Source organism: Lingula anatina, chromosome 1 (genome assembly GCF_051362555.1).
Source record: "Lingula anatina isolate TDL-2025a chromosome 1, LinAna3.0, whole genome shotgun sequence".
Classification (NCBI taxonomy): domain Eukaryota; kingdom Metazoa; phylum Brachiopoda; class Lingulata; order Lingulida; family Lingulidae; genus Lingula; species Lingula anatina.
In genome coordinates this window covers 70394591-70422022 of record NC_141767.1, presented here as the reverse complement: position 1 = coordinate 70422022, position 27432 = coordinate 70394591, and the positions used below count along the sequence as shown (strand labels likewise).

General features: G+C 38.7%; 1 protein-coding gene and 1 long non-coding RNA gene across 3 annotated transcripts in view; one reads left to right on the top strand and one right to left on the bottom strand.

Annotated features, from left to right (window-relative positions):
* Window positions 1-22986, top strand: part of LOC106173895 (uncharacterized) — a 31067-nt gene extending 8081 nt beyond the window's left edge. For both annotated transcript variants that reach the window (XM_086996020.1, XM_086996015.1), the window contains exons 13-17: window positions 124-290; window positions 2209-2328; window positions 3313-3475; window positions 3876-4041; window positions 20955-22986. In XM_086996020.1, coding sequence (XP_086852146.1) covers window positions 124-290; window positions 2209-2328; window positions 3313-3475; window positions 3876-4041; window positions 20955-21178 — 840 coding nt within the window. In that variant the 3' untranslated portion in view covers window positions 21179-22986. The remainder of the gene's footprint in view (window positions 1-123; window positions 291-2208; window positions 2329-3312; window positions 3476-3875; window positions 4042-20954) is intronic.
* On the bottom strand, window positions 17290-20062 carry LOC147764941 (uncharacterized). The gene is made up of 3 exons (XR_015331159.1): window positions 19675-20062; window positions 18979-19204; window positions 17290-18681 (listed from the first exon to the last, which is right to left on the bottom strand). It is a non-coding gene; the product is annotated as an uncharacterized LOC147764941 (long non-coding RNA).
* Window positions 22987-27432: the final 4446 nt, after the last annotated feature.

Here is a 27432-nt window from a genome sequence, read left to right as displayed (position 1 = left end):
TGGTTGTGGGAAATGCATATGTCAATTTCCAGAGTTGTAAAATTTGAAACATAAAGATTAGTATTATGGTCGTTTATACTTCCAGTAAGGGCCACACTTAATTAGTTTTATTTCCTATGTCAGGACCAGTATATTTTAAAGATGCACATCAAGATGGTCCACATGCCTGCAGAGGTGCTGTATGAATGCAATGTCTGCTCCAAGAAGTTCACAAGAAAAGCACACCTGAAGAGGCACATGAGGATCCATGATCCTGAGAAACCATTCAAATGTCCACAGTGTGATTACAGGTAAGATGTTGATGTCTTATGGATCTGATCAGGTTGCAAACCAAAATCCTATAGATGCACTCATTGATTTACAAGAACAATATCAGTTTTAGGTGAAATACATAAAGAGGATGCAGGGACAACAGATTTTCCATTTCATATCCTGTGAAAACTTCAAATTAAACTTGAACTCTGTTCAAAATTAACACTGCTCCCAATCTAACAACTTTCTGATAAGGCTGATATGTTCACAAACAACAAGTCCAATGGTCCATTACAACATTAAACACAGTTATAATATTAATTTTAATGTGGTGCACCTGAAAATGTTATGCAAAATGGCCAATGATAAAATTTCATGAAATAGTCACGTGAGGTGATCTGTCTAGGTGCATACAACCCAGGTGTCAATAGATCATAGTTTTGAAAAAGGCTAATATTATATGAAATAATCCTAATTTCTTTTGTTCAAATGTTATCAAAATGCTCCCTTTACACTCAGTTTTCTCCACCCAGACCCCCATGACAGCCACTGTAACACCCACTACAGCTACCCCAACCACCATGACAGCCACTGTAACACCCACTACAGCTACCCCAACCCCCATGACAGCCACTGTAACACCCACTATAGCTACCCCAACCCCCATGACAGCCACTGTAACACCCACTATAGCTACCCCAACCCCCATGACAGCCACTGTAACACCCACTATAGCTACCCCAACCCCCATGACAGCCACTGTAACACCCACTATAGCTACCCCAACCCCCATGACAGCCACTGTAACACCCACTACAGCTACCCCAACCACCATGACAGCCACTGTAACACCCACTATAGCTACCCCAACCCCCATGACAGCCACTGTAACACCCACTACAGCTACCCCAACCACCATGACAGCCACTGTAACACCCACTATAGCTACCCCAACCACCATGACAGCCACTGTAACACCCACTACAGCTACCCCAACCACCATGACAGCCACTGTAACACCCACTACAGCTACCCCAACCACCATGACAGCCACTGTAACACCCACTACAGCTACCCCAACCACCATGACAGCCACTGTAACACCCACTACAGCTACCCCAACCACCATGACAGCCACTGTAACACCCACTACAGCTACCCCAACCACCACGACAGCTGCAAAGTTGTGGCCATAGACTTTCTTGGCTCTAGTATTGGCCAGCAAGTATTTTAAGCACTTTTTATCAAAGAGGCAAACACTGAACTCTTATAAAAACTATTTCATGTGAATAACAACTTGCTGTTCAGGTGTGGACATGTTCAGAGGTTTTGGCCCCTTTGTAATTTATGACAAACATGCTTTCTTTGTGGTTATTAAAACTTTCTCACATTTTAGGGAGCCACAAATATATATATTGCTCTTTTGAACTACATGATATGTTCACATATTTACTGGAAAATTGTTGCTTAGGGTGGTCCAATTTTCTCATTTTATTTTCAGCAGAGTACACCACAGAATAGCTCGATGTTCAATCGCAATATGAGAACTTATTATAAATGTATTGACCCTTTTTCCTGTCTGAGTAGAATTCTAGCCATGCTTTAAATATGGAAAGTAAAAAAGGTTACTTTTGATATCACTTTCCAGTAGGAATGTCTAGGCAAGTGTGAAAAAGAAAGAAAAAAAAAGAAATGAAAATAGACAAATAATAACAAAAGGGGGAAAAAACAAAGAAAAAGAGGATGATAAATTTCCCAGAATCAGTTGTTCCTCAGTTTCCTTAGAAAGATTTGTTTTTTACCTTGAAAAGCACAATCTTGCAGCTGGTGATGTCATCAACCCTGAAGTGCCATACAAAATGCTGTTTGTTGCTTAATTTACAAAACTTTTTTTTTTTTGCATTGAACAGCTTTCCAAGGGTGAATTTGCCTGTAAAATAAATACTGTTTGTTTAGGGGCTGTGAAAAATCTGACATCACCAAGCACCTGCTCATCCACGAGGAACCCAAGCATGTGTGTGAGGTGTGCAAGAAGGCTTTTAGGCACCTGAAGAACAAGGAACTCCATGTGAAGAGGTAATTAATATATTAGCTGGGACCTTCTATTGATCTGAACACTGGAGTATTTATTGTACAGGGGTTTGTTTGTACATGTTCGTTTAAAAAAAAATTAGTTTTTCCTTATGATTTTTTTTAATCAGCACATTTTCTGTTGATTTCTAGAGTGATGAAGGCAGAATGCCATGGGTTGGTTCATGGAAAACATCATTAATTATGCGGTTTTCAGTAACAAATTAAAAACTTTCAAAATTACAAGATTTCATTATTGTTTTAAAATCAGAAGCTAAAGATTCAAGTGGAAAAATGAAGTTGGTAAAGAGTATTTTCACACGAGACTCTCGGCATGTTTCAAGTGACCATAGAATTCCAGTTTTATGTGAATTCCTGCTTTGTACCATGGCACCGATGAAGGAAATGTCTTGTGTACATCATTGTGGTGGCAATTAAAACCTAGTAGAACTATTCAAGTCCCATACAATTAGATTTACATGTAAGTTTTCCTAGTAATGGGGTGGGCCTCCTTCATATACAATTGAACACTTCAACTGTGGCCATAAAGACCTCCTGCAAGAATGTGGATTTATTTTTGGCAAGTAAACAGAAGTTAAGGTTAGTGGTTTTCCCATCTATTTGCTGCTCAAATACTTTATACCCTTGATTCATTTTCCGTGCTGTGTTTACACAGCAATTCTACAGGGGATGTAGGGTTTCAGACTTGGAGAAATCTGCTAGTGTGATTGAGGTCACCAGCTTGTGGTAATGGTGACCCCTGGTGACCTTTGTACTGCAGACTGGCCAAAACAATGGCATGAGTCATCAGGATATGAGGGTAATAAGTCAGTCTGGGAATTCCCATTCTTGTTAACTGAACAATAATAGAGGGCCTGAGGGTTGTATATTCCAATTGTCATGGCAACAAAAATAAACAAGAAAATACAAACAGTGATTTATGTTGTGTGAATTCTCTTGTCTTGCAATGAAGAAGATTATCTTTTCCAGACATAAAGGTCAGAGGGATTACAAGTGTGGTGTCTGTGATTTCTATGGGTATACCTTCACTGATATACGGAAGCACATCGAGCGCAAGCATTCCCAGTCTGCTACCATGACAGTGGCCTGTGACAGATGTGGCGCCCCCTTCAGGACGGAGGCAGCACTCAGAGTAAGCAGACAATTTACATCATCATTATTTTTTACAAAGTGGATTTATTATCATTTTATTTTTCGTGTGTGTATCATTATAGCTGTATTGCAATGTTTTAATTTCAATTTGTTAATGTTAGAAAATTGAAAAGACATAAATGGGAGTGGAAGATCTTAATGAGAGCTATGAATGTGCTCATGTTCAGGCTGTAACCTTTCCAGTTTATACGTGACTACAAAGTGCATGCTAGGAGAGGGGGTATGGCTGTTAAAATTACAGTTGCAGTGAGAATACAACCTGTTAAAAATCTTTCAACTGTTTCTGCCTGCAATAAATCTTACTTCTAAAAAAATATGTTTCCCGTGCACTTGGTCTAGCCAGGTTAAAGAATCTTTTTTTTCCCCCAATATTATTTAAGGATCACCAGAAAATTTGTGAATTAACAATGATTGAGCAGGCCCTGGCGGTTGCTACCAGCACCGGTAACCACACCATACAAATATCTGATGCACAAATCATCACAGACGGCACACAGCTCACAATAGATGGCACTCAAGTCAGCATTGTGGAAGGTGAAATAGCAGGTGAGCCAAGAAGAGCTAAGATTGAAAGGTTTAGTCTAAACATCACAGATAGTATGTAATGCACAAAAACTTTGTACCTAAGTTTTGTTAGGATGGAGAATTAATTATAGATTTATTTGTTTATTTTATTTATGTTGCGGAAAAAAATTGTGATTGTTATGGCAACTGAGAAATGAGCTGTTGGACTTGGTACAAAAGAATGTTCTGTTTTTAAAAGTTGAATCTGTTAACAAGAAAGACTGGAATTTTCATGTAGGCAGCCACATGTATGTGTTGGAAGAAATTTGATGCAAAAAAGGAATATGTAAAAAAATCCTGTCATAGTCACCTGAGTCATTGGCAGTATGTGTGTTATCAGTGAGAACCTGCTGGAGAATGAATAGTAATAGAAGAAAAGAGTGGGAGGCTATCAACTCTGAAATGATCAGAGTAAAAACTATATTCATAGATATGCATGTTAGTTATTAATATATCGTACATATCCATCAATGTTAATGTCTCAGGGTGAGAGACTAATTTATGTTTCTCAAACTATTTCAAGACACTCCGAGTGTTTTTGAAGGCACTTAAGATTAAGAAGTATATATAGCATAATGTGGGATGAAAATAATGTCACAAGAGCGGCGGCAGCCATGTGACTTGTGAACGCTGTAATAATAGAATGATTTACTTAATAGCTTGCATTACTTTGCTCCTCTGCATTAAGGTAATCTCAATAATATGGTAATGTTTGTTTAATAGGTGCAATTCAAAACACCCTTGGGTTGGGGCAGCATCATGTGCTAGAAGTGGGTGGATAGAGTACACTCACTGCCTCCCACATGACATTTTTTTATAGTGAATTGCATATTTTCTCAATTGTCATTCATTCTTTAGAACATTGCACAATATCTGACACCAGAGAAGGAATGCTTGTAGTTTGCTAGGAGGAATTTTATTATAAAACTGCATTTGAAGACATCCATATCTCTTATTTCCTTTGTATTCTCTCTCTCTCTCTCTCTCTGCCTTCTCTTGGCCATATTTACATATTTGCTTGTGTGGAATGTTTTTACTGCTGTATGGAGTAGTGGGGTTGGTGTGGGCAGGGTGTGTGACTGCCAATATAGCCGATGTAAATAAGACCAGTGCTTTTATTTTTTATAGCTGTACAAGGGAGTTTGGGGGGGGGGGGGGGGGGAGAGCATGGGAAAATTGAGGAGTATAATTGGAGAATGTTGGGTTTCCAGGATGTGGTGAGACATGTGACTGAAACCCAGTCTTCATTCAAGTATTTTAGGGAAAAGATTAGCTGAAAGATAAATGTGGCTTAGTAAAGAGAAACCAGGAAGAAACTTAAGTAATTTTGAACTGCGATGGTATTCATTGTTTTTTTTTGCATTTTTTATAATGTGTGACTTATTGTTCTTCTTCGAGGAGTTCCTGCATGCAAATTTACTAGTGTTACAAAATGAAGAGAACAGAAAGTAGTTGAATTCTATCACTCCAAAATGAAAGCAGGTAGAAATTTACAAAATATTGAAGAAAAAATATTTCAGTAAAAAAATAGAGCCACAGCATCTTTTTTTTATATTTATTATTCTGATTTAGGGAAGGGATGACCAAGTTCTATTAGGTGAGTTGAATAGAATTTTAAAAAAAATATATAGGATACATTTCTTAAATATTTAAAGATATTTAAAAATGAATATCATTTAAAATTATTTGTTTAATAAATTTCATAATTTTGTTTCCTTCCTAATGCAAAAAAAAATAAATAATAATAATAAAATACATGTGTTTATCTATCCAATTTTCTTTCGACAACAAACAGAAAAAAAAACACTGTAACAAGTTTTCCACCTCCTCTGCAGAACTCCCACAACATACTCCCAGTTTCTTTTTCCTTTGTGTGAATGAGCGGAAGAATAAGAAGTGAATAGAAGAAGTGATGAAAAGGAAGAATAGCCTAGACTGGTGATCTATCACTGGGCAACCATTTTAAATTGCATGCAGTTTACCCACATGGAATGCCATTCATAAAAAGGTAGACACACAAAAAAGTAATTTCATTGAAAATAAAAAAAAACCAAGGCAGGGCACCTTGGTTGGCATTCTAACCCACATATCAGTGCAGTAATGTCCCATTCCTTTGTATCTTTATTTAGATGTTAATTGTCTAGTGAATGCTTTAAAACAAAAAGATAACATATTTGAGGTACATACAGGGAAGGTGCTGTGTTTACTGATGCCTTCATGTAATGTGCACTGGAATGAAAGACAAGAATGTATTGAGAGTAGGGGTCATGAAATGAAAGGGCTGTACTGTGATAATAACTATAGTACCTAGTGATGGACTCCCTTTGATAACTGTAAGGTTATATAAGATATGCCAGGCTTAGTTTACCTTGAAAACTTTCCCTCATTAGTGGACAGTAGGTATTCATTAACTGCTCGGCCTCTCACTGCAGGGAAGGCATGAAAACAACCTGTAATTTGTCTGTCATTTGCAGTTCAAGTAGATGTTACAGGTTCTTGTTTTTGCATAATGTTAGCTCCCTCGTTATTTCTATTGTTCTAAACATTGTGAGTTCAAGGCACTTAATTTGTTGAAATTGATTTTAAGATTTCTTTTTAACGCTTCACTCTTGTTTAGTTTTGTCCACTTTAAACATGAAAAACCTGTGTATGGGTGCATCAATCCAGTATTATCCATTGAGATTATTTATGTAACTCCCTGAGGCTTGGATTAGGTTGTGGTAAGAATACCAGATAATGTATTACCACAATATCACAAATAATGTGTGTTAGAATATCTAATGTATTCTTGATGGCATATAATACATTCTTCAGTACGGATGTCAGCAGCATATAATGTGTGTTATTATACAGAAAGTAACCTGTCTTGATGTTTATAATGTGGACACAAGTTATTTGTAATACTGTGTTGAACCGCCCCTTACTTTCAGGAACAGGGAAGTCAGGGGTCCTATTTATCAATATTTAGGAATTTCAAACAAATCAAAAGGCGCACTGCTCTATTTTTTTTTTCTGAGGCTGTAGTTTATATGTACCCATGCATTTAATGAAGTCATTAATCAACAAACACGTAGTGTGCTTCTAGCTCATAGCTTTATTTATCTCTAGTTATCATGCTTTCATACATGACTATCTTTCATTTTTTGTTTGTCTGTTTGACATGGGAATCTTTTTTATTTTGAATAGATGCTTGATAGAAAGTCTATTAACTTTTTAAAATGAAAAGATATACATGAATAAGATACACTTGAAAAAGGTATTTTTGATTTCCAGAGATATATATTTATTTTTTAAAAAATCTTTTTGAAAAATGAAGAGATAATGTACACATAATAAGACAGTGGTAACTTAATTCAGGAAAGCTGACTTTATAAAGACCCCCAGCACATTGTAGGTGGGCAGCTGAGTTGTTAACTGACCCCTGTCCAGTGCTGCCCTCTGTGGCCAGCACAGTTTCCATGCTGATTTCCTTTAGAAAGCCGCCAGCATATTAGACGGTTAAAAACACATTGACTTGATATGCATTCCAGTTTTGATTTGATCTATTGTAGACAGGCCACAGGAGAATGAGTAGCCACACATGCACTGCCAGCCAGCGTTCTGGGGGCATGAGGTGCAGCTTTGAGCCAGGCAGGGATAAAAAGGATCCCATTTTGCACTTCTTCACTCATCACCCAAGAAATAGGTTAAAAAGCAACAGGAGATAATAAAAGAAGTCTTTCACATTCCGGGCGGGTAATGATACCTGCGGAAGTGGAAGAGAAGGGGGAAATAATCACCAGTGGTCAGTCCCTCATCTCATATTTGATAGCATGTCCTGAAGTCCAGTCAAATGGTCACCATATGTGGGGCAGAGATAAAGAACAAACCACTAAGACTTCATATGACACTTGTGTCAAGCTTTGTCATATATCAAATATATATGCTTATATAGGTCTTCTTGCCCAGTGGCTGAAATGTTTCTTACTTATGCAATAGAACTGGATTTTAATATCTGAATGCATTTTGCTTTTGCATGTAAACCGAGACTTTTAAAATTGAAATGATATGTATAAGGAAATTTTTCAGGACAAAAATCAACAAAACAGGAGTTATCCTTATATATTTATTTCACATGTTTAGCCCTTTGAAAAAATGTGAAACAGAGAGTTCTTAACAGAAGCTCTTAAACTGTCCCTGGTTTTTGATTATTTTATAATTTTCCCATGTGATGTTTTTTAGATTGGTTGTCACATGAGTACAGCTACCTTATGTCCTGGTCTGCTTAGTCATGTCAGCCCCGGCTGAGCTGCTGGTCTCAGACTAGGAGAATAGTGTAGTCTCCTCAGGTGTTATTTATCTTCATGGGTTACTTCCTGTCCTCTTAAGTAGCCCTTCATTTTTTTCTCATCAGTGGCTGTTTATTTTATTTTACTGTCTCTGTGTTGGCAACTGTGATGGATACATGTAAGCAGGGTTACCTAACTTCTTCCACTGTCTTCTGCCTCTAGGAAAAGAATAGGGTGACATTGAGGGTCATTGATAGTATGTGGAGGCTGTGTTTGTTACACAGTGTTGCTGTATACATTAATTACTAAGTGTGAAGTGTGTTAGTATAAGATGCTGTGTTGGGTCTTATCTGCTCTGTCACTGGTGTGGGATCAGGTGTCAGTGGAGAAACTTTGTGAATGAACTCTACAACTAACCAACCACAGGCTGTTTCTGTTTATAGCACAGGCATACTTTCTCAGGCTTAGACCAGTGAAGGCTGAAAATGCAAATTGAAATGAGTATAAGAGAAATGAATTTGTGGTAAAGGTAAACCACTCATTGAATGATTTTTCTTGCAACTGCGTTTTGTGACTTTCACATACAAGTTTCAGATATAAGTTTTAATCAAGCCAAGTGTATCTAAAAGTTAAACAGTACACAGAAAAAAGCATTTCACAGCTGGGAAGATGACTTATGTCTAGTGTCTATGCAGGCCTGCCGTCTCCTTGTCCAAGCCCTGCCCCAGAGACTCCCTCACTGTTTCCATGGCCAGACCCTGCCCCAGAGACTCCCTCACTGTCTCCATGGCTAGACCCTGCCCCAGAGACTCCCTCACTGTCTTCTTGGCCAAGCCCTGCCCCGGAGACTCCCTCACTGTCTCCATGGCCAGACCCTGCCTCAGAGACTCCCTCACTGTCTCCTTGGCCAAGCCCTGCCCCGGAGACTCCCTCACTGTTTCCATGGCCAGACCCTGCCCCAGAGACTCCCTCACTGTCTCCATGGCTAGACCCTGCCCCAGAGACTCCCTCACTGTCTTCTTGGCCAAGCCCTGCCCCGGAGACTCCCTCACTGTCTCCATGGCCAGACCCTGCCTCAGAGACTCCCTCACTGTCTCCTTGGCCAAGCCCTAACCCAGAGACTCCCTCACTGTCTCCTTGGCCAAGCCCTGCCCCAGTGACTACCTCACTGTCTTCTTGGCCAAGCCCTGCCCCGGAGACTCCCTCACTGTTTCCATGGCCAGACCCTGCCCCAGAGACTCCCTCACTGTCTCCTTGGCCAGACCCTGCCCCAGAGACTCCCTCACTGTCTCCTTGGCTAGACCCTGCCCCAGAGATTCCCTCACTGTTTCCATGGCTAGACCCTGCCCCAGAGACTCCCTCACTGTTTCCATGGCCAGACTCTGCCCCAATGACTCCCTCACTGTTTCCATGGCTAGACCCTGCCCCAGAGACTCCCTCACTGTTTCCATGGCTAGACCCTGCCCCAGAGACTCCCTCACTGTTTCCATGGCTAGACCTAGCCCCAGAGGCTCCCTCACTGTTTCCATGGCTAGACCTAGCCCCAGAGACCCCCTCACTGTTTCCATGGCTAGACCCTGCCCCAGAGACTCCCTCACTGTTTCCATGGCCAGACCCTGCCCGGAGACTCCCTCACTGTTTCCCTGGCTAGACACTGCCCTGAAGACTCCATCACTGTCTCCTTGGCCAGACTCTCATGGTGATGGGATCAACAGGTACTTTGACATCAACCCCCTTCACCCGCACCCCATCCCATCCCATCTGAATTTCATAATTTCATCTCAGTTTATGGAAGGTTTTTGTTATGCATGAATCATCTATCTATGTCTTTGGTTTATTCCTGTCACTCTACAGTAAGTAGTGTCAAAGACAGATAAAGCCAGAATCTTAAACATCCTGTTCTCTGTGTCGGGGGAAATCACCCTTAAACGAGAAAAATGCTGCAGTACATGAAAGTATTCTGTTTTTTCAGTTTAACTTATCAAGTCATGATCCTTTTATTTTTCCAAGGGCAAAGTGAACCTATCCTAGATACTCTTCTACAATGTGTCCAAATGTACCAATTTGAAAAAAAAAAGTGGGGCTGGGGCAGCCATGTAAAAATTACTATCCCTGCAGTGCATACAGAAAGTAGTTGAATTCTATCACTCCAATCTAAAAGTAGGTAGAAATTTACAAAACATCGAGTTAAAAATATTTCAGTTATGAAATTAAAGCACAGAATTTTTTCTTTTGCTTTTAGATATTTATTATTCTGATTTAAGGAATACAAAGTTGGTAGCATCAGTGCATAGTGAAGGGTCAAACAAAAGGGAATTAAACTTTTGACCATTTGCCTTTTTTTCTGTCTGGGATTTGTCCATGAATGAAAATAAAAAATGAAGACTAAATATATGGGCATGCAGAGCAATATTTCTTGATAATTTATTTATTTATTTATTTATTTATTTATTTATTTATTTATTTATTTATTTATTTATTTATTTATTTATTTATTGTATTTCAGATTTATTCAGTTTTTGCATCTTCTACAGTTTTAGATAATATTTTAATTGAAATTCAATCACAGCAATTTTATTTCACATGGAAAAGAAAATAAAAAAATGTGTCTCTGTGTTACCACCTTCACCACACCTGTGTATCCAGGTGTAGCTCTCTCTCTCACCTACTAGCCCAATGTACAGTGCATGTCAAATATCACTGAAGAGGTCCATTTAATGGATATATACCATTTCCTGCTATAAATTTGCTGTTTTCTCTCTGTTTTCAAAGACAGAAGCATTAATTATGCTCAGCTTTGTGCTACAATCTAACCAAGAGTCCTAGTGGCTTTCTCTGGTCTGTGGACAGCTTTCTGTGGATTTATGATAATAATGATAAGTTTATTTCAGTTGAAAATGTTACATGTTAACAATGTTGGCTGTCTTTGCTACCTCTAATATTTCATTCCATTTCTTCACATAATACAGAGAAGAAAATAGGAAAACATAATTTAAATGGTAAATACTTTTTAATCAGTATGTACAACTTAAGAGTGTGATGGGTGCTTTTTTTTTTTACTGAGGGACACCAGTTTTAAGGAAGCATGGTCCATGCCAGTTACTGTGACCTAGTGACTGATTACTAGGAATCTGGCTAGTTATGTTTGAGTGACCATATTCCCAGAACTTGAAATGTGAACTGTCAGACTGAGAGGGTGGGGAGAGGGGTGGACTCTTTATATGGCTTGACATTCTCTCTTTTTTTCTCCATTCTGTAAACATTATTGTAATTTTTATTTTGACAAATATGTTATTTGTCAATTCAAAAATATAATTGAAATTTCCATTGAATTTTTTTCAGTTGAATTTGACAAAATATCACTTTAGCTTTCAGGTTTTTTAAGTACTTGTTTGCAGACATCAGGTTCTTGTTATTGCTTCTAGATGCAAATAGCCGTAGTGTGTGGTTTCCCACAAAGTTAGAAAAGATTTTTATATTTTGTGAAAGATGTATGGCAGGTTTGTGTACATGTTAACCTCCAGCCAGTGTGGTCACTGCAGCCACTAATGGACAGAGCAGCAGTCTCCATCAGAATTACACAGACCCAAGCCCTCCCCCCCCCCCCCCCCCCCCCCTCCTTCTCCTCTCATGTATCTGTGGGATGCACTGGGAATTATTGTTAAAACTGAATATTATATATTATTACAATTTTTAAAAAGGTTCCCGTTTTTTGTTTCCACCTCCTCTGCTTCTCACTTACCTGTTTGTCTGTATCATGCTGCACTGGAAATTGAATTATGAAAAAATATAAGTATATGATTCATATGACAAGCTCATTTATTATTATTATTATTTTGTTCCTATTTTTTCCCACTTGTCATGATGCCTGGGTGGCATATCTGAGCCTGAAAACTGAACTTGTTTTCACATCTGTATGATTTAAAGGACAGATTATACCATCACACCGCTGTTTGATCTAATCACTTCCCTATTTAATTAACATAAGGCAGGTTGACTAACCGCCAGAAATAAATATTTACTATCTGCATGTCAATAAGTTCATCTTAGCCGGTTGAAGATTGCTGGACATAATAAGAAGGATCTTAGCCAAGATGACAGTGTGTTACATAAGTGGTGTGTAATAGGTTTGGGTATCAGTTTATTGCAGTGTAATTACAGAAATAAGCCCTGAGAGAGGTAAGGCTGAGCTGGGAGGTCTGTATACTGACCCAGCCTTGTGGACCTTGAGAGATATGGACAATTCCCAGACCCTTTCATACTAACTGTGGAACGACCCATCTCCAAGGGAATTCTCTCTTAATTGCAATCAACTCAAGTGGCCTAGCTGTCTGTCACACCTTCTGAAGCAGTTAGGAGGGTAATTAATTATTGTTAAGCAGCTTCGGCATGTCAGACAACTTAGCCGCTGAAGCTGAAAGCAATTTAGCAAGAAACCCCTCGGAGATGGAACGATCCAGTTAGATCGATCTAGGTATAGGAACCCAGTCAGATAGACTATCTAATCAGTCCTCAGTTATGTCACACTGCCCCCAGTTCCTCCCTGGTTCACTGCCCCACTTTGACACACAAGCCACCCGCCATCTAGTTATCCCATTCATTAAACCCAGAGTGCATATTAAAGAAGTGTTATATGTTCTTGATTGCATGCAACCTGTGTGAATGGTGCGCCCATTACCCCCTGCGGTGTGTTGTGTCTGTCGGGTACTTCACACTGTAATGGCTGGAGTAGAAGGTTAGGTCAACAAGGTGGTGGGGGGGAGGGCATAGGGGAGGGGGGGTTGTTTTGCCTTGCTCATTTGTGTAAGAAATTCCTCAGCTTCTAAAGGGGGTGTAGGAGAGGGTGTAGGAGGGGGATTTGAAAGGACAGCAGAGGGGGGGTGTAGGAGGAGGATTTGAAAGGACAGCAGAGGGGGGTGTAGGAGGGGGATTTGAAAGGACAGCAGAGGGGGGTGTAGGAGGAGGATTTGAAAGGACAGCAGAGGGGGGTGTAGGAGGAGGATTTGAAAGGACAGCAGAGGGGGGTGTAGGAGGGGGATTTGAAAGGACAGCAGAGGGGGGTGTAGGAGGAGGATTTGAAAGGACAGCAGAGGGGGGTGTAGGAGGAGGATTTGAAAGGACAGCAGAGGGGGGTGTAGGAGGGGGATTTGAAAGGACAGCAGAGGGGGGTGTAGGAGGAGGATTTGAAAGGACAGCAGAGGGGGGTGTAGGAGGAGGATTTGAAAGGACAGCAGAGGGGGGTGTAGGAGGAGGATTTGAAAGGACAGCAGAGGGGGGTGTAGGAGGAGGATTTGAAAGGACAGCAGAGGGGGGTGTAGGAGGAGGATTTGAAAGGACAGCAGAGGGGGGTGTAGGAGGGGGATTTGAAAGGACAGCAGAGGGGGGTGTAGGAGGAGGATTTGAAAGGACAGCAGAGGGGGGTGTAGGAGGGGGATTTGAAAGGACAGCAGAGGGGGGTGTAGGAGGAGGATTTGAAAGGACAGCAGAGGGGGGTGTAGGAGGGGGATTTGAAAGGACAGCAGAGGGGGGTGTAGGAGGGGGATTTGAAAGGACAGCAGAGGGGGGGTGTAGGAGGGGGATTTGAAAGGACAGCAGAGGGGGGTGTAGGAGGAGGATTTGAAAGGACAGCAGAGAGGAGGGGTGTAGGAGGGAGATTGAGGAGGAGGGGGTATAGGAGGATTTGAAAGGATAACAGAGGGAGGGGTGTAGGAGGGGTATTAGGGAGGGGAGAATGAATGATGGAGGAGGGTTTGGAAGAACACAAGAGTGCAGGGGCAGAGTTTGAGAAGACATGAGAGGGAGGAGGATTTGAAGGAAAGGAGTGTAGAAGGAGGCAGTTTGTTTTGTCTCACCTACTCAGCGGTGTTGAGTTGTAAGGACAGTTAATCCAGTTTTATGAAATGATAACATTCCCTTTGATGCCAAGATAACCTGCAACTGATCCTGTGATCCCCTGTTTGATTGGAACCGGGCAGATAACTCCTCTCTTCAGCTTCCATACACCCTCATTCTCACCTGTTATCTTATTGATCCAATATTAAGTTTCAAGATACCACTTCCTGTGTTGTTACCCCACTCCAGTAGCAAATATTTGGTGTGGAGACCAACCAAGAGAATAAAACGTGATGCGTAGGTGGGAACTTCACTGGTCTGATAAAGCAGGGTTACAACAGTGGAATCAGGGCAGACACAGATATATTTTTATGACTGATCAAGATATAAAAATGGGAGGGGTAAAAGAAGTAGGGTCAAAGATGTTTTTACTGATTATTTAGAGGTGTGGTTTTCAAAAAGACATTAAAAAGTTGAGATGAAGATGAAATATACTTCACAGTTATAATAAAGTCTTTTATTGTGGAGTTTACTAAGGGATCTTTGAATGGAAGTTTGACTAAATTTCTTTTTTTTTTAATAAAAATTTTTAATATATTTTTAATCAAATGACAAGAAGCTGGGTAACCCCAGGCTTCATATGTGTGGTTTCTCAGCTCACATGCAGTGGCAGTGTAAGGGACTGTTAACAATGAATTTTGTTGACCTAGTTTATGTGCAATAATTCCACGGGGACTCTCGCTGAATGCAGTCAGATTATCAGACTTGCACGCCTCCTCTTGTTTCCAGCGTACCTGTATAATCACAACTTTTATATATTTCCACTCAATGCCAGGAGGAAGCATGTTACTCTGTAAATCAGATTGCATTCAGCAAGAGTCCCCATGGAGTTGGTGTGCACTAGAAAGACCAACAAAATTCATTGTGACCAGTCCCTCAAAGGCCCAGTATGAGGTGGAGAGAGTTGCTGTGCACTGTGGTGTGGCGAGGCAGTGAAGAGGGTGGGTATAGAGTGCCCCCTTGGGCCAAGATTGTACTGATGGTGTGGAGGAATGCAGTTCAGTGTGGCTGAGCAGACTTCCTCCCTCCTTGCCTTGCCCATGTGGTATGTTATCACTGTAAACATCTCAGACCTGGCTTGTTGCTCAGTGAAGTAATACAAACCATTTAGTGGACTTTTGATAGCTCTGCTGCTTAGAAAGAGCAATTATGTTAAAAGGTCCAGTGTACAAGTCTGTGCCAATTAGTGGAAATTATAGGGAAGGTGGAGTTACATCACCTTGGCAGATTCAGATCTCTCTCTCTCTCTCCCAGACAAGAGTTTTATTAGTCACTTAGTTATAGACCTAAGTAGCAATAAATGAAGTATGAGAGAGATTTAAATTGAAGTACTTTGATTTCATCATTTGAAATGGCAGATGAAATGTGATTGTAGAAGTAAAAAGAGCTGGCTGTAAAGTGAAGCAGACCATTGAGGAGTCATGGGAAAGGCACTTGGCTCAATTCTCTGTATTGACGGGGCCCATTATGATGTGGAATGATAATAAATTGTTCTGATGTGTTGCTCTCATAGCAGTGGCCTGTATTCACCTGTTGATGGTATGCCCTGTCTGTACTGTAACCTGGGTGGTAGTAGACACCCAGCAAACAGGAACTGAACTTTGAGAAGTTGATGTGCCCTCATCTGTCTTGGGGAAAGAATTTTCATTGACAAGAGGGGGGCCTCCTACACTGTAATTTTGTTATAGAAGGTACCAGCTACCTCCAGCTCTGCACGGATATCCTAGAGTGTTAGAAGGGATGTTAGGACATCTTTGGTTCAATGTTATTGTCTGGGTCAATTTAAATGTACTTTAAAAGGGATTTGGCATACTTAGATAAGTCTGCCAGGTATTCTGTTGCAGACAACCATTAATAATGTTTATGACAAGTAAATTATTCCAGAATTGGTATCCATAATACTTAGGGAGACCAAGTCTGGAATAATTTCACTTTGATATGCAGAAAGTTTATCAAGGGGTGCCATGGTGATACTATGTTTATAGCTAACAGTGTGGCTATCTTTTAAAGAATTGTATCAGTTTTATCTGATTATATTTATATAGGATGACAAGGATTCACGTGCGAGAATATTGCAATGTTCCTGGTTTTAAAGCCAATTATTTTATTTTGTTTATTGTCATGTTACATTTTGATATCAAATGTAAATGTCATTTCATCCTCTTCTTCCCTTTCAAAAGGATGTCATGTTTTTGTGGTTAGCAGTTTGAAGGTCATGGTGTCATACAGAGTAAAAATATGATATACAAGCAGTAAGAGTGTTGGTGAGAGGCCTCAAGGAGAACAGACATGTGATCATGATTTAATAAAAACAATGTCAAAATAAAAGGAACACCATCATCGGTGGAAGTGAAATCTAGTTATAACAAGGTTAATTATTATCATTGAATATTTCTCCAGTAGTTGGTACATGTGTCCAGTGGAAGGGCAGGGTGGCGGGAAGATAAGATACTGTCATGCTCCACCCATCATTATGCCTGGTATGTGATGGTTACGATAAAAACCCAGTGAGTGGGATGTCTGTGTCAGTGATGCAGGACACACTCGGGGCCAAAAGACGGAAAGATGTACACTCAACATGACAAAATAGCCTTGCGCAACTGCAGCAATACTAGGCTCAGCTCCAATTAACAAGTGTTTTGATGTGGGATCTCTCATTTCCTTGTGCATGTATTCTGCCCTGCTTATTTGAAAAAATAAAATTCTCAATTTACTGTGCATATGTATGAAAATATTTGTGTTCATTGCTTACTTGGGTAAGAAGCAGAAGTCTTAAGTCAAGAGGTGGATAAACTGATAATTGCATGCTTTCCCAGATTTAAATCAGTGCTTAGCATGTGACTGTCCAGGCAGAGGTAGGTAGCCACAACTGGTCATGTGGCAAAAGCTGACTTGTTTATATCTGACAGGAATATGTATTTTAATGGGTGAGATCACGAGTACACGGGGAGAATGCAGGGTTGAAGGTTTGCCTGGTTTTCTCATGGCCCTGACTGTCATTATCTGTTTGTCATCTTTCTGGGTCAAGTGATCTACCTGTGGCTGGGAGTCAGGTAGGCCCCACCCCCTGCATACCAAGAGTCTGAGATAACAGTGTCATCAGTTAACACAGCGCAGGGTGCACGTGGGAGGACACACGTGTTCATGTTTATGTTTTTGTTGCAGGGGGCGGGGCTTATTTTCATATGATAAACAGGCCGCTTGCTTCTCTGTCGGGAAGTAATAGGAATGTTAATTTTGTTTTTACTGGTAAAATGATAGATATGATAGGTAAATATTTATTTAATTTTTATTAGAGTTTGTATGAATGATCTTTGCCTGCCTGTTTATGAAACTAATTTTGTGGTATTGATTATCTCATTATGTTCTGCAATATTATATTACCAATTTTCTGTGGATTTATTTTCTTTTCCTGTTTACTTTATAGCATTTAATTACAGACTTCCAAGTAGGACAAATAATCATAACTGTTATATATTATAAATACAAAGGCTTCCTTCTCTCAGGGCATTTAACTTGCTGTTCCAAGAAATGGAGCAATAAATTCTGTCTGTTCTGTACTACTTAGTTAGAAGTCTTGAAAACTGAGTGAAAATGATTATTTTCAAAAGATTCCTTGTAGGGTGAAACATTGGTTCAGTGGACAGATACAGGTATAAGGACACACCTGGTATGCTGTACAAGTGTAATCACACATTTCCGCCATCAAAACAGGGGGTACTATTTATTTTTGTACCATTCACCTCAGAAAATTAAATAATCAAATTTGAAAACAGCGCACCCCCTTTAATCCTATTGTTTACCTGTTTATTTGACTATTTGGTCATGCTAATTGTTTGTTTACTGGTTTGTATTGCGTTAGGATAGCTGGGTATTGTTCTGTTGATAAGCTGCAGTGTTGCCATTATTGAGAATTTATTTGGAATGTTTGGATAAGTCAGCTTCAATTGATGTGAGGAGAGTTAGCATGTGAACTTTTCCCTTACCTCTAAAGGTATGAAGTTTTTTTTTCCGAGAAGTTAAAAATAATTATCTGTTTACTAATTTTTTCATATTATACTCTTAAAATTTTTTTTAATTACATTAAAAACATACCAAAGCAATACTATTAAGTATAAAAAATTCCAGTTGGTAAGTTTTTTTCTCTAATACATCATTTTTGAGGTGGTAAGTGTACATTTTTATCCCATGGGAACTCCCCTGGCCGCTTGCTGTGTTGTTTGCCTGTCGTACAGCACCTTAGTGTCTTATCCTCCCTGCCAGCCCCGGGGAGAACTTATACACTGATTATGGTATTACCGGAATAACAAACAAACCTTAAAAAGAAGCGGACTATTTACTGTTTTATTTTGGCAGTGAATCACCAGTTTGTTCCTATATCTCAAGCACTTGTTGCTCCTTGCCTCCTAATGCCCATTTGTTTTCCCTTAGCCTTAGGAGCATGGGTTGGCATGCCTTGCATCTGGAAAAGACCATCCAATTTATTAACTTTTGTTTACAGATATGCAACTTTGTCTTGGTGGGTCTCGGTCTAACACTGCATGTTGATTTGATAAGTAATTAGAAACAATATCAGGAGCTCTAAGTTCTGTTACTTTCTGTCTGTTTGCCTGTTCAGTTTCACAGCAAGGCAGGCTCACTACCAATACACACACAGACTGGCTGTGAAACTGCGGCACTACCTCACCACTGAAAGGCCTTTGTAGCCAGCTTTGTAGACATTTGTTCTGTTAATAGTTTGTTATAAATCACAACATACCATGAAGCTTGTGAACCTGGGAATATCAGATACATGACAGTCGGTGCACACATGGTATTTATAGCAGGGAGTATGCTATGGATGTGAAACTGGTACATTTTCAGTACAATGAGACCCTGTGCACGCATACGCAGATAAACGTACATTTGCACGCACACATGCACCCACATGAGTATATGTGGTCCCAGACGTGCTCAGTGGCATGATGAAGGTCGTGTCAGGTTAACTAGAAATAAATCATACACATGGAATTTTTTTTAAAGATTACATGACTCATTTTTACTCAGGAAGTTTTAGAAGCCTGTACCTTAGTCTGTAATGTTTGCACATTTTATAAAGACTGGAAGGGATGCATTTAAACATTCAACAGGAGGAGGTTTCCTTGCTGAATTTAGTATAAATAATCAACACTTAAGTCTGATATGTTATTATTCATTTTGCTCATACATTTCATAATAAATTCTCTGAAACCATAAAGAAAAAATAAATATTTAAGATTACAAACTGGCCAGGATATAATGCCATTTACAGTTTATTTGATTTTAAGTGTAGAAAATATATGCTCAAAGCAGCAATACTCCTGTATATACATATTACTATCATCTATAACAGAGATGTTGTAAAAAGACATATTAATCAATTTGAGCATAAAATTTTGTCAAAATGAGGCAAAGAAGAAAGGCTAATCATGATTACCGCAAAGTTAATGATATGAAAATCATCTCAGAGTCATGACATCAGAGATGCAAATATTCCCCAACTGTGGTCTCAATACAGTCAGGTTCCCATGAACTAGTGAGTAGTGTGCATATTGTCCCTGCTAGCCTAGCCATCTTCTGTAGACAGGTAGTGCAAGCGACAATCTATCATCATCCGTTACCTACTGAAACAGAACTTGTCAACAGTCTTTTTTACACCCTCTTATGGCTTGCTAAAAGAAGTAATTGCAATCAACCCCGTGACCTCATCCACTGGTAAGCTCCAAGTTTTGTCAGTAAGGGCATGGGAATCCTAAGACAGGAATGTAGACCCCTCCAGGCCAGGCTACAAAGTCTTCCCACTGGCCTGGGGACTGCCCTCGGGGACTGGCGGAGGAATGTTCCTCTACCTTTTCTCTCCTTAATAAACACTGAAAGGCCATCAACTGGTTTAAAGAGCGATGATTATAGACGTAATTAGCATGCTTGCTTATAGGCTGTGCATTTATTCATGGAAATAATTTTTTCATTTTTTATTTTATTTTTATTATTATTATTATTATTTGGGGGGGGGGGGCATCGTAGTGCTCGCATTTTCAATATATAATGATGTTTGGTTTTTATTGTACTATTCACATTTTCTTTTGAGAGGAACAAATATAAATATGTATTTAATTTTTTAAAGGTATACAAGTTGTATTTATCAATTTTCTCTTTTTATTTCTTATTTTTGTTGTTACTTTTGTTTGTTTGTTTTTTGTTCAAATCTATGCACCATCAAGTTTGATTGGATTCCTAATAGTTCTTGTAAACAGAAAAAAATCTTTGTTTGTAAAGATGATTGAGTCAGTAACTTGGGATTATTTTGGTTATCACTACCTCATCAGTTGATAATCAATAGGACTCACCTAGAAAAATAAATGTGTACTTGGAATGTGTATGATAATATTTTCTTTCAAAGCATATCGGACCTCTTTGTATGAATCTAATCCTGTGAACATGCAACCTTGAAGTGGCCAGGAATGTACTCTGTCGTGGGATTGTGGTTTCTTGTTTTGGGATAAAAACATGGTGTTTTTTTGATGACTAATAAATAAAGAAGTATGTTGTATCTTTGCTTATACATATTTTTTCCTTTCCTGGAAAAAAACAGTCCATTTATGGGGCAAATGTTAAAACATATTTATCTTATTTTTATTGGAAAGACAATTACATGCTATAATACTTTGAAGTATATAGTAAATGTAGCTGTATAATGACTATTGTTTGTGGTTTCAGAGGGAGAGATTCAGCTGACAGAAGAACAACTGGTCCAGGCCCACATGGCAGTCAACCAGGAAGCTGCAGACCACGGAGCTGTTGCTATGGTAACTGGTGATCTGGTCAGCGGGGATGAGGCAGCGGTGGGGATAGAGGGTGGTCATCAAGAGGGGACAGTGGTCATCCCAGGCCACGGGGACATTGGGACTGCCGATGAAGCAATGATGACTATCTCTGAATGAAACTGAAACATAACCTATGGGAACAATACAACGCTGTTGTTACTTTAATTGAAGAGTATTTATTGAAACACAATAGGACTAATGGTTATTGGTGGCTGGACGCTTTAAGTACAAAGAAATTTGTCTGCCTTGGAGATCAAAGTTGTAAGCTGAACCTGACTTAATCTGTTCTCAGTCTGAGAGAAAATTGACCCTTGGTTGCAATCTGCATGAAAATCACCAGCAAAATTGTTTTGCATTCTTTTTCAAGGCATATCAGTGTTGACAGTGACGAAGGTGGCCGCCCCAGTGGCCGCAGTCAGTGCCCTCTCTTGAGTACGGGAGACACTGTTATACAACATCCACTGACCCAAGCACTATTGAAATGGTCTTAATAATTGTCACATTTCCTGGATTCCAGCTGTTATTCCTTCAGACTTCTAAAATACCCAAGTTGGACCATAACCTGTCAACCTAGAGCAGCATTCCTGCCGAGAGACCAGTTTTGGGGAGAGGGGTGGACAGTGGTCACTCAGTTTGATAACTTATGGGGTCTGCTTAGATCTGGCTATCTGAGGAACTTCTACATCATCCTGGGTGATTATACAGATATATGGTTCTAAGAAATAATAGTTTTGTCATATTGGTGAAGCAATTAAAATATTTGGGGGATTAACCCACCCATCCCGTCTCCGACCCCCTTGCCCTTTGGTACGGTGTCCCGGTGGTCTGGGCTATCTTCACAAGAGCAAAGAGGAAATTTATTTTCATTGATAGTTGATGTGAATGCTTAGTCTGGTTTCCTCACTTTGTCCACCTCATTTCATTCACTAGGCTGGTTTTTTGTTACTGTGGGAATTTAGGGTTTAACAACTACTTTAACCCTTTCTTATTGCTTGCCACTGCTTGGACCGAAAAACTTTGTCCTCGTCTGTGCTTTGTGGGCCTGCGTCATATTGCCAGAGCAAAAGTGCAAAAATTGAGGAAATGTTTAGACATTTACGTAACATTGCATAGCAACATATGTTTATTTATGTTCAGGTTGCAGTGCTAAAACCCTGGATTGGCACTCAAACAATGCAAAAGAATTGGGCTAAGTAGCACAGTTGTTGCTTTTGAGACTGGGCTAACTAACTTATTTATAGTGACAGGTTGCTGCAGATATCCTGAGGAAAGGATTTACTATGACCACTGTAGATGGCCATGAGTGTGTTCCCTCCATGTCTCTTCAACATCTGTAGGGATTTCCCCCTCTGAAGTCAGCAAGGTCATTAAAGTGCAGCGAGATTTTTTATTGTGTACGGGTTGTAGATATAATCTCTGAAAAACAGTCAGGTGGGCTGCACACGTGCGCATGCATGCCCACTCAAGCACCCATGCATACACGCACACACACAAACACACACACAGAGTTGAAGTTTGTTTTATTATGAGCTTGATCTGGACCTTCTATTTCATCTGAAGGTCTTAGTAGCTATAGATTTCATTCATCTCTTAATCAAAATGTGAACACCTCATAGCAAGTCAAACTGAAACATTTACCTTCATGTATCTGTACATCTTAACGGATGTAGAAGCGTCATTACTAAGGCACATTATTTATTATTTTTGTAACAGTTTTCAGACCATCTGATATTTCTTTCTAAATGATTTTGTAAATATTTATTCTTACATAACATAATTGAGACTGGCACTAGTGCATATTTATTGATCAATACTGTAATTTTCAAAACTTACATGTATTAGATGTATATAGTTTAAGTGGAAATATAAGTGTTCAATAAACCACAGTATTTCTCATAAAAACCAATAAAATTTCTACACATTTATATTTATTTGTTTTCACTCAAATGATTACAGAAATAATTGGACATAAATTAACCAGAGAAGTTATTTTTCCATTGTGTAATTCTTTCCAATTCTAAGAAAGTTGGACCAAGGTTGAAATGGATCACGTTTGTCTTCATTTTCTTTGAGTGGATGGAGTGGCTACATGCATTCCTTTCATTTCCTCTTTGTGTTAAAGTGCAGTTTTTTATGGCTTGGATATTCGATTATTTGAAAAGGGTGCAACATGCTTAATTGTCATGAGCACAGGCATGCACCCTTCTCCCCCTCTTTCCTCAAATTGCCCCCCCCCCTCCCCAAATTGCCAACTGAATATTTTCATTCATGTAAAGAGACGCATGTACATAACTTCCAAATTTCCAAATCTTTTCCATACATCCCCGACCCCTGGCTGACCTCTGGCTAACCCCTGGCTGACCTCTCTGGCCACACCCCATTTGATCAGGGTCACATTTTTTATTCCATTACCCTGTTCTGCTGACCCCTCTCAGACACTGGGTGCAAGGAATGCCCAAATTTAATTTTAAAAACTTGCCCTGTCCGTGTATCATTTACTGAGAAGAATTTGGGACCTGATGAAAGATCCTTGAGAAAATTAAAATGAACATCTTTGTTAAAACAGGTCATTTTTATTAGTGAAATGCTCCTTTGAAACAGTTACGCAGTTTTTTTTCTTTTTTCTTTATGATTTATACAATTGATAAAGCTGTAGATTGAAAAAGTCCAGAGGTAAATTCGGTTCAGTTTTTGTTTGTTTATACTGTTTATTGTGTTACATTTTTTCTATCATAATACAATAAATCAGAACATGTAATGTTGTACATTGATACAAGCCCTGAAATAAACCTGTCGTGAGAAACTTCTGTAAGGTCACCCGGAAGTTCCATCAAAATAAAAAACAAATAAACCAACCCATTTCAGCAATGTTTCTCTCCCAGTCTTTTATTGCTATGATTTATGCCTGTATCAGAATGAAGTCTGTAGATTAGGTAATAAGTGCCTGAGGTGAGAGAGAGCAGTGAACTAGGGCAATTCGCACACCTTTTATGTCATTTACCTGTGTTTGTTACGCAGGTATGTCGTCCTCCAGCTCTCATTATACAAGGCCCAGAAGGAGGCAAGGCAGGAGAAGGAAGACATAAACTTTTATGAAAGTTCATGAAATCATAATTGAGAGCCAGATGTATCACACACAGAGAGCTATCTTGTAAAGGGAAGAGAAGAGCAGCATATTTTAACACTTCTTCAAACATTTGCCTCATAGTTGAGCATGCAAGCACACAAACTTGGTGTGACAACTTATCTCTTCATTTGAGAATCCGAGTAAAAATTTGTTTTTATTGCGATTTTTTTAACAGGCTTAAGTCCAAGGCTAATAGACCTCCCATTGTAAAAGTACATTTTCAAATAATTTTTGACAAGGTGAACTCTGAGTTGCTGCTTTTAATCTTTATTGCCAGGTTTCTTAAAAAAAAAAAAAAAGAAATAAATAAATTTGTACAGAGAAACCTTTTACTGTTGAATTTTTTTTTTTTTTTTTTTTTTTTTTTTTTTTTTTTTTTTTTTTTTTTTTTTTGTGGGTTGGGCTTTAATGAATATTGCACAACCTTCCAAGTCGTGTAATGTTGGAACTGCAGGCAATCTCTGACTGGGCAGTTGTTACAATGTCAACCTGCTTGAATCTTTAAGACTTTCCCAACTTAATGTTGGATCAATGTAGGATTACAAGTTGTGATTTAACTGTCTCAGTTTCAAGTACTTTTAGCCAAGATACTAAATACTGGAATTAGTGCAAAGTGGCAGTCACTCTCACCATAACTGGCCAGTTTAGAATTATATATAATTTTGGGGAAAAGTTTTTCAGTAATCAACCCTTTTTGACGTTGTGAATAGGGAGGAGGAGAGTGTTTCAGGTCTTCATTAGCACATCAACTGGGAGTGATCCTAACTAAGTAGCCTTTTTACTGTGCTCTTTTGTTCCAAGGTATCATTATTGCACCAAATTATTTGACTTGAATTTTCACATTATTGCCACTTGAAAAGGTTTCTCTGCAGCAGTCAATTACATCCTCTGCCTGATAAAGACCATCATTTGTGATGATTGGTTAATTAATCTTTTTTCAAAGTATGGTGATGATGTATTCCACATGCTACAGGTAGTCCTTTGGATGTAATGATAGTATTTATTGTACAATGTTTAGAAGTCTGCACATTATGGTATATATCATTATATCTTAATTTGATGGAAGTTCAGGTGAAGCATATGAGTTTATGTTCATTTTTATTTCTCAGTAAAGAGCCCTCTGAAAGAAATCAGACCAGCTATAAGTGAGAAATTTAATTTATGATATGAATTAAATTACATTATTCCTTTTTTTTTTTTATTTCATTCCACAATGATTTATCTTTCAGAAAATATCTTCATATTTGCTCATATTTTTGCTAAAGAACAATTCAGATTAATGAAGCATTGATAAAGGATGATAAATGATAAATGGCAACTCATATATGATCAAATTTTATGTGAAGGATAACTATGTCCTCTTCATGAATGGCGATAGAATTATTTCTAGAACGGATCTTTTTGAAAAAAAACTTGGTGTGGGAGAAGAACAGGTATGTAGAGACTTTCTGCAATCGGAACGATGTAGTGTGTGTGTGTATTTTTTTTTTTTTTTTTTTTTTTTTTTTTTTACGATCATCTTTATAAATGACATTTGTTTGGGCATTGTCTGCTTGTGGGAGTCAATGAACAAAATAAAAGTGAGTGGTACCTCCATCCTTTAACATGACTAAGCAAGAAGGAATTTTCCAAAAAATAAAGTATAACTCATTGACTCTCTGTCATTTATGTGTTTTTTAACATAATTATGGGGTATTTCCCATGCTGCACCAGCCCTGGGGTCACAGATATTGCCGTGCTACTACCCCTCATCTTCCCTCAAATCTTGTAGCATATAGGTTGCATGACAACAAAAGTGCCGTAGAATTTTTATTACCACAATGTTGATTACTTTGACTTTTTAACCTCTAAAGGAATTTTGTAAGTTGTTTCTTTATTCTTTCCCACAGTGTCACTTTTCTGTGGTGCACATTTATCCATTGAACAATTAATGGAAATGCATGAAACCATCTCTTGCTACTATTACAGGGTTTGATCTTGGTGATTTTTCCTTCCGTTTTGCATCTTTGTAAAAAATAAAAATGATAATAATAAAGAGATGTATAGAAAAAAAGGGTGTTTTCAAACTATTTTTGAAGTCTGTCACAGAACTAGTGTATAAAACAAGTTTTGCACAATGATTGCCACATTAGTTTGGGTACAAGCTGTATTGTTATCAGTTAGCAGTCTATAATGACTTGAGTCGTGTGACTGCCGCATCTTTCCTACTTTCATTTTGTACCAGTGTGTGTGCAGTTTGACTGCATTCTGTTCATTCTTGTGGTCAGGTGGGGACTATAATAGACACCTACACTTAAGCAATTTCCTGATTATATGGAATTGCGAGGTTGCCTCCCTCTGGGAGCACGATGACACAATGACTGTTGGGAAATCTACAAGTAACTTGCGCAAGCTGCAGTATCTAACCTAATTATGTGTTACTGTTCACATTTCTGCCAAGCTTAACTGTTCCTAATAACAGAATGATCCCAAATTTTGACTTCTGTATTTTTATTGGTGAAATGTATGTTGATCAAGTTTATAGACGATAGCAAATAAAGTACAAATTTATTTTTGTAGCTTATGATATGGCATGTGCCATTGATAATATGCAATGCAATGATATAAAAAATATTTCTGGGACATGCTTCGGAAGTATTACTTACATGCTAGATAAATAATAAAGTATAATCGTGTGCATGAAATAAATAAGGAAATAAGTAAAATCCAGTCCTGAAAAAGACGCATAAAGTACTGTAGTCTCTGCATCCTTGAAATGGCATGTCTGGGATGGGTGCAGCACAGTCCATCTTCTGAAAGGCTCACCCTAAGTACTTTACAAGTTTATCATATGGTCATCGTTTTTACTGTTCATCAAGAAGATAAATTTATTGTGATAGTTGACTTGGTGATCATAAGCAGGTGTCTTGGTTCTTGGTTAATCCGCATCTTTGTTGAAAATGAATTTTTTTTAATCAAAAATATTTGCAGAAAAAATTATTTTTAAAAAATCTTAATATTGATATTTTTCTTGCTTCATCACATAATGGTGCCAAATTTTAAAAACTTCTCATAACAAGGATTTTAAATTGAACTGCTTTTCGGACGCCAGAGTTGTTTTGACTGTTGTCCAAGAGGACAAGATATTCATTGGCATTAATATGATGAATCTTTTAACAAGATGAATTCAAATGATGCCTCCGACATAAATTTATGTGAGAATAACTGGGAGATAAATTTGATGAATCTCAACTATACTTGTTTT